This window comes from Podarcis bocagei, assembly GCF_964188305.1.
Source record: "Podarcis bocagei genome assembly, chromosome: 3".
Taxonomy (NCBI): Eukaryota; Metazoa; Chordata; class Lepidosauria; order Squamata; family Lacertidae; genus Podarcis; species Podarcis bocagei.
In genome coordinates this window covers 107,095,159-107,107,504 of record NC_138127.1, presented here as the reverse complement: position 1 = coordinate 107,107,504, position 12,346 = coordinate 107,095,159, and the positions used below count along the sequence as shown (strand labels likewise).

General features: G+C 45.2%; 1 protein-coding gene across 2 annotated transcripts in view; it reads left to right on the top strand.

The window, feature by feature from the left end:
* Nucleotides 1–3,893: 3,893 nt before the first annotated feature.
* The window catches only part of LOC308584083 (uncharacterized protein C8orf74), a 47,261-nt gene continuing 38,808 nt past the window's right edge, over nt 3,894–12,346 (top strand). Inside the window, exons 1-2 of one of the 2 annotated variants that reach the window (XM_081188777.1) lie at nt 3,894–3,973; nt 9,780–9,972. In XM_081188777.1, coding sequence (XP_081044903.1) covers nt 3,926–3,973; nt 9,780–9,972 — 241 coding nt within the window. In that variant the 5' untranslated portion in view covers nt 3,894–3,925. The remainder of the gene's footprint in view (nt 3,974–9,779; nt 9,973–12,346) is intronic. The other variant, XM_081188778.1, reaches the window with a different exon arrangement.

Below are 12,346 nucleotides of genomic sequence, written 5' to 3'. Positions count from 1 at the left end.
AAAATTTTGTTGCACCAGCAACAAATATACACCGAGAGAGTTATTCTCTTGGATTTACTGCAAGAATATTGGACTGTTTGGTTTTGAGATGTTGAGTTGTGTCTGTTATTATTATTATTTTGGCCTTGTAAATATCATTTCAGATTCTAAGTCATAGAAGGTGTTGAATTTTTGTACATTTCCCTGGACATTGCTGGGATATCTAAGGCAGCATTGACAGGTGGTTTGTCCTGGATCTTAGGAAAGTCAATTGAAAATTTGTGTGTGGGGGTGTGTGGTTTGTCCAAAAATAGCAAAGCTCAACAACTTTTGGGACGTCCTGGTTTTTACTTTAAAAACTCTTTTAAACCATATACCTTGGGTACCTTGGGTTAAGTACTTAATTCGTTCCGGAGGTCCGTTCTTAACCTGAAACTGTTCTTAACCTGAAGCACCACTTTAGCTAATGGGGCCTCCTGCTGCCGCCGCGCCGCCGGAGCACGATTTCTGTTCTCATCCTGAAGCAAAGTTCTTAACCTATTTTGGGGTTAGCAGAGTCTGTAACCTGAAGCGTACGTAACCTGAAGCGTATGTAATCCGAGGTACCCCTGTACAGAATTATTTAGCTTGTGATATTCTTCACTAACCCGGGCAAATGAAGAGTCCCGAGGTCGTCATGTTTGGGGGGAAGAACTGTAGCCCAGTGGTAGAACAAAGAAAGCTTCTGGTTCAGTAAAAGATGCTCCTAGGAGTGTCATCTAAAAACCTGGAAAGGCTCTGCTGGCCAGTGTAGGTGATACAGAGACAAATTGGCCTGTACTCTGTACACGGCAAAGTTACTTGGGAGTGCATTTGGCGATGGCCCCACAGCTTCGCTGGAGCAATCTGTATCCCCTGGGCCTCTTCCTTGTCTGTAATAATCAGCAGCCTTAATCTGAAATCCTGATTATCCTGGAGGGTTTAGGCCTCCAGCACGTAGCATTCTCCTGCCCTGAAGTTTATGCAAGCAGAAGGGCTTCTGAGACCGGGAGGAGAGAAGGTACCCAGAGCTCTCTGTTTGCCTTTCCGGTGCCCCTTGGGCATGGCTGACACTATCGCAGGGTTTCATCGGCGTCATCGTAGAATGGTAGAGTTGGAAGGGACCTGCAATGGTCATTTAGTCCAGCCCCCTGCAAAGCAGCAATCTCAACTAGATGGCCACCCAATGTCTGCTTAAAAACCCCCATCATCTTCAGTACGTGCCAGGGGATATCGGCTCCAGCTCTAGAAAGCGAGGACATCCTTTTTCCCCAGTGAATTTTTTTTTAAGGGAAAAACAAATGCAGATCGTGCTTGCTTTTATATTTTAAAAAGAAAATGATAGTTGGCTGTATTTATTTATCTACTTATTTATTATCTAAGAAAAGCATTTATTTGTCTATTATTTATTATCTAAGAAAAGCAATGACAAACCTAGACAGCATCTTTAAAAGCAGAGACATCACCTTGCCAACAAAGGCCCGTAAAGCTACGGTTTTCCCAGTAGTGATGTATGGAAGTGAGAGCTGGACCATAAAGAAGGATGATCACTGAAGAATGGATGCTTTTGAATTATGGTGTTGGAGGAGACTCTTGAGAGTCCCATGGACTGCAAGAAGATCCAGCCGATCCATTCTGGAGGAAATCAGCCCTGAGTGCTCACTGGAAGGACAGATCCTGAAGCTGAGGCTCCAAGACTTTGGCCACCTCATGAGAAGAGAAGAATCCCTGGAAAAGACCCTGATGTTGGGAAAGATGGAGGGCACAAAGAGAAGGGGACGACAAAGGACGAGATGGTTGGACAGCGTTCTCGAAGCTACCAGCATGAGTTTGACCAAACTGCGGGAGGCAGTGGAAGACAGGAGTGCCTGGCGTGCTCTGGTCCATGGGGTCACAAAGAGTCGGACACGACTAAACGACTAAACAACAACAACAATATTTATCTATTGCATCTACACCCCACGTTTTCCTCCAAGGAGCTCCAACGGTTCTCCTGTTCCCCAGTTAATTCCAATATCAAACTTGTTATTGTCAGGTGATGCTGAGAATCAGTGGCCCATGGCTGAGTGAGGATTTGAACCCAGGTCTCTCCAGCTCCTAGCCCAGCACTCTAACCACTGCACCACGCTGTCTCTCCAAAGTGCACATCGTCCTTTTAGAGCTCAAAGCACTTTATCTCCGAATCCTTATGACAGCCAGGAATGCTAAGAAAGTCAGTATTATTGCCCCTTATATCACAGTTGAGGGCTTTGCAAAGGCTAAGACAACCTCTCTTTCCTAACATGATAGCTTGGGGATGTTTTTTTCTTTTCTTTTTTATGGAGGAACGCTCATTCATCTGAGCCCCTGAGTGGTACTGTGCCAAACCCCCTCACTGAGGACTAGGGCCTTGGGCCTGTCCACACCAGAGCAAAATGTAGACCCTATTCCAGGGTCTTTTCTGCCTTTAAATGCAGGTTATTTGGGGTTTGTGTGTGTTTACACTAGCCCTTTGGGGACATTCCAAACATAAAAAAGACCCCTGCACTCAAATGGGGGGTAGCTCAGTTGGCAGAGCGTGAGACTCTTGATCTCGGGTGAAATATACTCGGAGTCGAGTGTGGATTTCGTGCTATTTATTCAGCTCATAGTAGTGAGGAATAAAAGTTCCCCCAACATATCTGCTTTATATCCATTATTTACACAATGGGCTGCACGTGATTGGCTAATTCCGGGATTCTCCTGTAGGCCAATCAGGTTGCGGATTCACTTCCACCTGAAGCTGGATTTGGTGGCTCGTGCGGACCAATCAGACTGCTGCATTTTGGATCCTATTCAACTCAGTACATAACATCAGGGTTGTGAATTTGAGTCCCACGTTGGATGAAAGATTCCTGCATTGCAGGGTGTTGGGCTAGATGATGAAGAAGAAGAGTTTGGATTTGATATCCCGCTTTATCACTACCCAAAGGAGTCTCAAAGGGGCTCACATTCTCCTTTCCCTTCCTCCCCCACAACAAATACTGTGAGGTGAGTGAGGCTGAGAGACTTCAGAGAAGTGGGACTGGCACCAAGGTCACCCAGCAGCTGCATGTGGAGGAGCGGGGAAGCGAACCCGGTTCACCAGATTACGAGTCCACCACTCTTAACCACTACACCACACTGGCTCCTTGTGGTCCCTTTCAACTCTATGGTTCTATGGGTCTATGAAGTATGGGGCATCACTGGGGAGGATGTAATGGACAGTGAGGCAGGCTAGTGCAAATCCACATTTTGGTCCAGTGTGGACAAGCCCTAGTGTTGCTCTTCCAAGAGAAAAAACACACCATTCCAGTTCATTGAGAAAGGTGCTGCAACAACAACAACAACAACAACAACAACAATTTTATTACTTATAGCCCACCCATCTGGTTGGGCTGCCCCAACTACTCTATTCCAACACACACATAAAAACATCAAACATTAAAAACCTCCCGAAAAAGGGGGCTGCCTTCAGATGTCTTCTAAAAGTTGCACAGTTATTTATCTCCTTGACATCCGTTGGGAGGGCGTTCCGTAGGGTGGGTGCCACTACCGAGAAGGCCCAACAGTTTTACGAGAACCATAGTGAAAACGTCATGCTCAGCCGTCTCCGTGTGAATTCATCTTCCTTACAGACAGAGGGTTGTTTGGGGCTTTCAGAAAACCAGCCAAATGTCTGTTTTCCAAAGGCGAGCTGCAGAATGGCACCCTTGGCAAGACTTTAAATCCTAGACCCTTCCCCAAATCGCCAAGGGTTGCTGGCTGACACTTTTGTTTGAGGCTGCCTTTGTTTTCCCCCTTGCTGAGGTTTCACCTGAAGCCGCCCGATCTGGAACGGTGAGCGTCTAACAGAACCTTTCCTTTTCCCTATTCATTCCATGGTTGTGCATCACAAGCCAGCGTCTCCTAGCAACCAGTCCCAGGAAGGATGGCCAAATTATCAGCAGAGGGTGTCGAAGAAGTCTTCCAGCTGCCGGTAAATAAAAAGGGAAGCGAGGTTGAGGCTGAGTTTTGCAGACGGGGGTGGAGGGGGTGGAGGCCGTCGCCCTGAAATGCAACACACAAAAGGCTTGCCAAGTTTCACTTTCTCAGGAACCAGAATATAAAGACGAGGCGGATTAATTTTGGGAAGAAAAAAATTACCCGGCAGATTTGCATGCGGACACCTTTGTGCTGGGAGGGTCGTAGTTCAGCGGTAGAGCTTGTGTTTTGTATGTAAAAAGTTCCATGTCTGATCTCTGACAGGGCTGGGAGAGTCAGACTCCTTGCCTCAAGCCCTGGAGAGCTGCTGCCAGCCAGTGTGGACAATATTGAACTAGATGGAACAGTGATCTGTCTCAGCTTTCTGTGAGAATTCAAGTTTTGGAACTGAGTGTTCAGGGTCAGGGCTGGATTTAGGTTTGATGAGGCCCTAAGCTACTGAAGGTAATGGGGCCCTTTATCTGTCCAGCTGTACTTTATCAACAAATTGTCACTGTTTTTTTGTGTTGAATTTACGCTATATGGTAATTTATGGACCCAACAAGTATCTGAAGCCATTTGCACATGTGGCCATGCAATCAGTCCATGCAGAATGTAGGCACCCTATATATAGAAAGGAGCAAAGCAACGATATTTTAGGGAGTAGGCTAGCAGACGGGGCCCATGACTTACATCATAGGAGCCTACACAACACAAAACACTGTTGCTGTATGTAGGTTTTATTTTATTTGTTTTTTGTCTTATATTTTGGAAATGTGCATCCAGTTTTTTCCCCTTTAATTTTTTGTGTGGCCCCCAAGAGAGTGGGGCCCTAAGCTATAGCTTGATTAGCTTATACAGTACGTAAATTCGGCACTGTTCGGGGTCAACCATTTGATATCTTCAGTTGGGAATGATTTTTTTCAGATCTGGCCGGATTTGCAACTGTTGTATATAGTTTTTGTGTGTATGTGGTTGAGACAGAGGGGAGAGAGGTCAAATTCTGACAACATAGTGCTCGGGGAAATAAAAAATGACATGGCGGGATTCTTCTGTTATGAAGATTGCATTTGTTTGCTTATTTATTCGGTTCATGAGCTGCCCTATAACACCTGCTCTCTGGGCAGCATGTAAGAGAAAATGACAATAAAGTTAGAAGTCACTGTTACAGGAAATACATTCATAAAGTGGCAAAGCCACACCTCTTTACTAAAGAACATCCACTTTCTCATTGAGTTATGATATCTGAGAGCTCATTGGTATATATCTATTGGTGATTAGCTTTTATTGAAATCTGTTTTGGTGTCGTCAGTGATATGCAGCTGATATCCACTCAGGCATAAATAAAATAATAAACCAATGAACTGGTAAATTCCCAGGAAAAGTAATTTATTTATTTATTTATTTTATTATTATTATTATTATTATTATTATTATTATTATTATTATTATTATTATTATTAATACCCCGCCCATCTGGCTGGGTTTCCCCAGCCACTCTGGGTGGCTTCCAAAAGAATATTAAAATACAATAATGTATTAAACATTAAAAGCTTCCCTAAACAGGGCTGCCTTCAGATGTCTTCTAAAAGTCTGGTAGTTGTTTTTCTCTTTGACATCTGGTGGGAGGGCGTTCCACAGGTCGGGCGCCACTACCGAGAAGGCCCTCTGCCTGGTTCCCTGTAGCTTTGCTTCTCGCAGTGAGGGAACCACCAGAAGGCCCTCAGAGCTGGACCTCAGTGTCCGGGCAGAACGATGGGGGTGGAGACGCTCCTTCAGATATACTGGACCAAGGCCGTTTAGGGCTTTCAAAGTCAGCACCAACACTTTGAATTGTGCTCGGAAACGTACTGGGAGCCAATGCAGGTATTTCAAGACTGGTGTTATGTGGTCTCGGCGGCCGCTCCCAGTCACCAGTCTAGCTGCTGCATTCTGGATTAGTTGTAGTTTCTGGGTCACCTTCAAAGGTAGCCCCACGTAGAGAGTGTTGCAGTAGTCCAAGCGGGAGATAACCAGAGCATGCACCACTCTGGCAAGACAGTCTGCGGGCAGGGAGGGTCTCATCCTGCATACCAGATGGAGCTGATAAACAGCTGCCCTGGACACACAATTGACCTGCGCCTCCATGGACAGCTGTATACTCACTGAACTGTCTATTATGACGCCAAGGTCTTATTCCTGGTCTGTCACTGCTAGTAACAAACCCATGAACATATGTGTGAGATTAAAAAACAAGAACCCACCTTTGCCTGCTTGTGTTTCTCAGCGAAATTTTCTGCTCAAGGTGAACCAAAGAGAGCCAGCAGTATTAGCTGTGCGCATAACAAGGCCTCTTAAATGAAGGACATAATTAACTGAGTCTTTAGGTGAATTAGCTTGAATACAGGGCAGATCGCAGCAGGAGTCTTTCGTATGCTGCTAATCTCTCTCCACAGCCCTTGGCATCAGGACTTTTGCACCCTTATTCCCATTTCGATTCCTGCTTTCAGAAAACCCACAGTCTCTCTCTCACACACATATACACAACCTTTGCTAAAATGGAACCATTCAGTTGATTAGGACTACAACTCCCATCAGCACCAGCCTGCCTCCCAAGGAGAGTGTTTCATCAGCAGAAAATCTTGCCCATGTTCCAGCAACTGATACAGAACAGGGTGTGTGGCTGGTGATAGCTCAGTGGGGGGTGAATCCAACTGAACACAGACCCTATGTTGTTTAGTCGTTTAGTCGTGTCTGACTCTTCGTGACCCCCTGGACCAGGGCATGCCAGGCCCTCCTGTCTTCCACTGACTCCCGCAGTTTGGTCAAACTCATGCTGGTAGCTTCGAGAACACTGTCCCACCATCTCGTCCTCTGCCTTCCCTTTCTCCTTGTGCCCTCCATCTTTCCCAACATCAGGGTCTTTTCCAGGGAGTTTTCTCTTCTCATGAGGTGGCCAAAGTATTGGAGCCTCAGCTTCAGGATCTGTCCTTCCAGTGAGCACTCAGGGCTGGTTTCCTTCAGAATGGAGAGGTTTGATCTTCTTGCAGTCCATGGGACTCTCAAGAGTCTCCTCCAGCACCAGAATTCAAAAGCATCCATTCTTCGGCGATCAGCCTTCTTTATGGTCCAGCTCTCACTTCCATACATCACTACTGGGAAAACCATAGCTTGAACTATATGGACCTTTGTTGGCAAGGTGATGTCTCTGCTTTTAAAGATGCGGTCTAGAATCATAGAATCTTAGACCTTGAAGGGACCCCCAGGGGTCATCTAGACTAACCCCCTGCATTGCAGGAATCTCAGTTAAAGCATCCATGGGGGATGGCCACCCAAGCTCTGCTTAAATCCCTCTAAGGAAGGAGAGTCGATAATCTAGAGAGAGAGAGAGCATTCCACTGTCAAACAGCTCTTATTGTCAGAAAATAATAATAATAATAATAATAATAATAATAATAATAATAATAATAATAATAATAATTTATTTATATCCCACCCTCCCCAGCCTGAGTCGGGCTCAGAGTAGCTAACAACAATAAAAGTAACATAGTCGCATAAAATCACAATCAATTAATTGAAATACATTCTAAAATCAATTCAGAATCAAATTCATGGCAACCATTGGGCTGGAGTTCTGTGACGATTACCAAAGGAGGGGGTCAGGCTGTGCCTTGGCCAAAGGCCTGGTGGAATAGCTCTGTCTTGCAGGCCCTGAGGAAAGATGTCAAGTCCCGCAGGGCCCTAGTCTCTTGTGACAGAGCGTTCCACCAGATCGGGGCCACAGCCAAAAAAGCCCTGGCTCTGGTTGAGGCCAGCCTAACCTCCCTGTGGCCTGGGACCTGCAAGGTGTTTTTGTTTGAAGACCGTAAGGTCCTCCGTGGGACATACCAGGAGAGGCGGTCCCATAGATACGAGGGTCCTAGGCCATATAGGGCTTTAAAGGTTAAAACCAGCACCTTAAACCTGATCCTGTTCTCCACCGGGAGCCAGTGCAGCTGGTATAGCACTGGGTGAATGTGATCCTGCAGCAAGGACCCCATAAGGAGTCTCGCCGCGGCATTCTGCACCCGTTGGAGTTTCTGGGTCAGTCTCAAGGGCAGCCCCATGTAGAGTGAGTTACAATAACCAAGTCTGGAGGTGACCATCGCGTGGATCACAGTAGCTAGGTCAGGGCGAGAGAGATAAGGGACCAACCGCATAGCTTGGCGGAGATGAAAAAATGCCGCCTTTGTTATAGCTGCAACCTGCGCCTCCCTGGAAAGGGAGGTGTTGAAGATTACACCCAAACTCTTAACGAGGCGGAAGGAGAAAAGGGAGGGCGAGGAATAAACGTAATCAAAAGCAGGGGTAAAGGAACATGAAGACCTCTCTCGTCCCCTTTTTGGGACTCAGAACAAGACTGGAGGACACGGCTTGTATATCCTTGTAGGTGACCAGGACTTCCCCTACTTGTAAGCTTGCTAAAATAAATCTTCCCCCATCTCTGCTAAAATAAGTCTTCCCCATCACGTGGATCACAATGGCTAGGTCAGGGCGAGAGAGGTAAGGGACGAACTGCTTAGCACGGCGGAGATGGAAAAATGCCGCCTTTGTTATAGCTGCAATCTGCGCCTCCAAGGATGTTTATGTTTAGTTGTAATCTCCTTTCTCATAACCTGAATCCATTGGTTCAGGTCCTACCCTCCAGAGCAGGAGAAAACAAGCTTGCTCCATCTTCCATGCACTTTAGATATTTGAAGATGGCTCTTGTCTCTCCTCTCAGTCTCCTCTTTTCTAGGCTAAATATACCCAGCTCCTTCAACCATTCCTCATCAGGCTTGGTTTCCAGACCCTTGATCATCTTGTTCGCCCTCCTCTGCGCACCTTCCAGCTTGTCCTGTTGTGGTTCTCCAGAACTGGACACAGTTTTCCAGGAGTGGTCTGACCAAGGCTTCTTAAGATGTGAGGCTTGAACCCAGAAACTTCTGTATTTGAAGCATGCAATGTGTTGCAGCTCTGAGCTGTGGTTTTTAGCCCATAAGGGGTGGCAAAAGCCTGGAATTGTTCCCCGTTTTGTCAAGAGATCATCATCATCATCATCATCATTGTTAATTTGTTAATCACTTTCTACACAATCACCTCAATGTGATGGACAAAAAAACAGCAAAATAACAGCTGAAAACGCTGAAAAAGAGGCCATACGTTTCAAACAAAACTAAAACAATTCAAAACAGACACTCAAAATATGTAAACCGCTTAGTTATTTCTCTTGAAATGTGAATTAAGTTGATTCATATATATCATATATCAATTAAGTTGATTCATATATCAATCAATCAATCAATCATCACAAAAATCAACATACCACTTGATTGTAAAAATAACAACTAAGCCTCTCAAAGTGGTTTACAAAAAAGTTAACGGTAAAATAGGAAAGTTAACAGGAGTTATTTAAGACTTTTAATGAAAAGTTAAAATGACTATAAGCTACAAACAGATTTAACCTCGCAACAGCTTTCTAAGCACTTAGGTAGGCTAGGCCTGAACAGAAATGTTTTCAGCAAGCCTCAAAAACAGCACAATGAAGGCGTTTGCCTGGTATCAATAGGCAGGGAGTTCCATAGGTACTGCCACCCAAACATATCTGAGTTCTTACATATGCGGAACAGGCAGCACATGGCACCTGTCTTGCCGCCAGTTCCACCAAACGATGGGGTCAAGCGGTCACACGTGGGGGAAGGCAATTTCGTAGGCAGGCGGGTAAAATATCGCGGAGGGTTTCTGGGCGTGGGGCAGGTGGGTGTTTGGAATAACAGGCCTCAATGCGTCACTCACGTTTCTTCCTCCTTCATCCCCTCCATCAGCAGAAAACGGGCCGCCAGCACCTGAGGGATTTGCTGGGCTGGGATGAGTTTGACGAGGTCCGGGATCTGCGGCAAAGCATCTGCCTCGACATCCATTACCGCAGTCTGGTGTTCGCCACTGAGAAAGGCTTGTCGTGGGTGGCTGTGGCGGAAGTGGGAAGGCTGGCGGGGGAGCTGCTGGAGGAAACCATCGGTGAGTCAAGGAGAATTTCACTTTGCTTCCTTATTTATTTACAGTGGTACTTTGGTTCTCAAACGCCTTGGTTCCCAAACTCCGAAAACCCGGAAGTAAGTGTTCCGGTTTTCGAACGATTTTCGGAAGCTGAACGTCCGATGCGGCTGTCGGCTATTGTTTCCGGGGCGCCAGTAAGAAGCTGCGCCTTAGTTTTCGAACATTTCGAAAGTCAAACGCACTTCCGGAACGGATTAAGTTTGGCACTTTTGTTTTTGCTATTTATTTGGCATTTTTTGTTTCTGAGGGTTTTTCAGTTCATTTGTTTTTCTGACTGTGTGGAACCCAGTTCAGCTACCGATTGATGGATCGTGTGACTGCAGAAATGGACAAAAGCCCCCCATCTAAACAATGACCATCATCAGTGCAGGGAAGGAAAGATTTTTTTTTTTCATTTTTATCATCTACAATACTATCTTATTTATTTTATAGTACAGTACATTGTTGTTTTCATTTTATGGATCAATGGTCTCGATAGATAGTAAAATTCATGTTAAATTGCTGTTTTGGGTGTTGTTTTTAAAAGTCTGGAACGGATTAATTCGTTTTGTGTTACTTTCTATGGGAAAGCACGCTTTGGTTTTGGAACCAACTTCCGGAATGGATTAAGTTTGAGAACCAAGGTAGCACTTGTATTTTCATGATCTGTATGTCTCCATAGATCTCATAACGCTCTCTCTCTGTGTGTGTCCTACTTTGATTTCTGTAATCCAAATACTGAACCCTGCGATCATCGCCTGAGGCCCTTTCTCGTGTGCCCCTTCCACAAAAGGCCCAGAGGGTGGCAGCACAAGAACAGGGCCTTTTCTGTGGTGGCTCCCCTGTTTTGTGGAATGCTCTTCCCAGAGAGGATCGCCTGGCACTTTCGTTACATATCTTAAGGCGTCGGGAGGAAACGTTTCTCTTTGGCTGATTAACATTCTAGGGTCTTTTATAGGTGTTTATGGGTCATTGTTTTTTGTTTCATTCAGTATTTTATGTTTTTGTTTTGTGTTTTTATGCTGTGAACTGCCTTGTGATCGGCATACCAATTTAATAAATATAATAATTGTCGTAACAACAACAACAACAACTACCCGCTCTACACTGAACTGCCTTTGGAAAGTGCTCAGAAACTTCAACTTGCTCAAAGAGCTGGAGCAAAATTGCTGACCAGGGCTGATTATCGGGAGCAGATTGTTACAAGAAGCTCCACCAGCTACTAGTCTGGTTTTGGGGCACAATTCAAAGTGCTGGTTAAGAACTATAAAGTTCTACACAGTTGAGGTCCAAGCTATCTGAAGGATCATATTCCCTCACACATAATTCCCTGGACTCTAAGATCTTAGGGGGGGAGCCCTTCTTTCGGCCCCACCACCCTCACTGGCCTGCTTGGTGGGGACGCAGGAGAGGGCCTTCTCGGTGGTTGCTCCCGAACTACTTTGGAATTCTCTCCCTAGAGAAGCCAGACTGGCTCCCTCCTTGCTGTCATTCTGCCAGCGGGTAAAGACTTCCTGCTTCCTTGTCCTTGACAAGGACAACTGTGACTTTAAAGAAGAATGGGAACCTTTTACAAAGTACTTAAAGAAACAGCAAACTGAACTGGACTCCTTGGCAGGTTTTGAAGAAACATACACAAATTTATTATTGGTAACATATAGATAGATAAATTAAGGATCTTTACAATGTTATAATATGCAGAGAATAACATGTGCTGAAAAACCAGAGAAAGTTGCTGAGTGAAGTCGGGGGGTGGGGTGGGAGGGTGGATTTCTGGTTTGGGGAGGGGGTAAAGGTGGGAAAATGAGGATGATATGTTTTTGATAAATTGTTATGCTGAAATTATTAATATAAACATTTTATATAAAAAAGACTTTCTGCTTCCAACAAGCCTTTGGGAATTGGCTGCTTTTAATGAAAGGGCTGGTGCTGTGCTGTTTTTATTGCAATTATCGGTGTGGTTTGAATAGATTTCAAAGAATCAGAGCATTGTCAAATTGGAAGAGACCCCAGGGGTCATCTAGTCCAGCCTCCTTGTGCCACTAGGAGAGTATATTTGTGTGTGTGTGTGTAGTTTTAATGATTTTTTCCTATATTTTTTGGCTGTTGTTATTTTCATCTGTAAACTGCCTCGAGTGTGGAACTGAGGACTGCAAAAATGAGAGACCAAAATTGGCAGCTTTTATCTATCCCTGCCTAGGGAGCATTCCCAACATCCTTTTAAAAAACTAGTTCTGCTCCTGTGCCTCTGAAAGCAGCCTGGCATGCAGGAACGTCACAAGCGGAGCTTTTCCTGGCCCGGAAACAAGCCAGAAAAGGTCCAATCTCCTGATTTTATAATGTAACTGCAACCAGA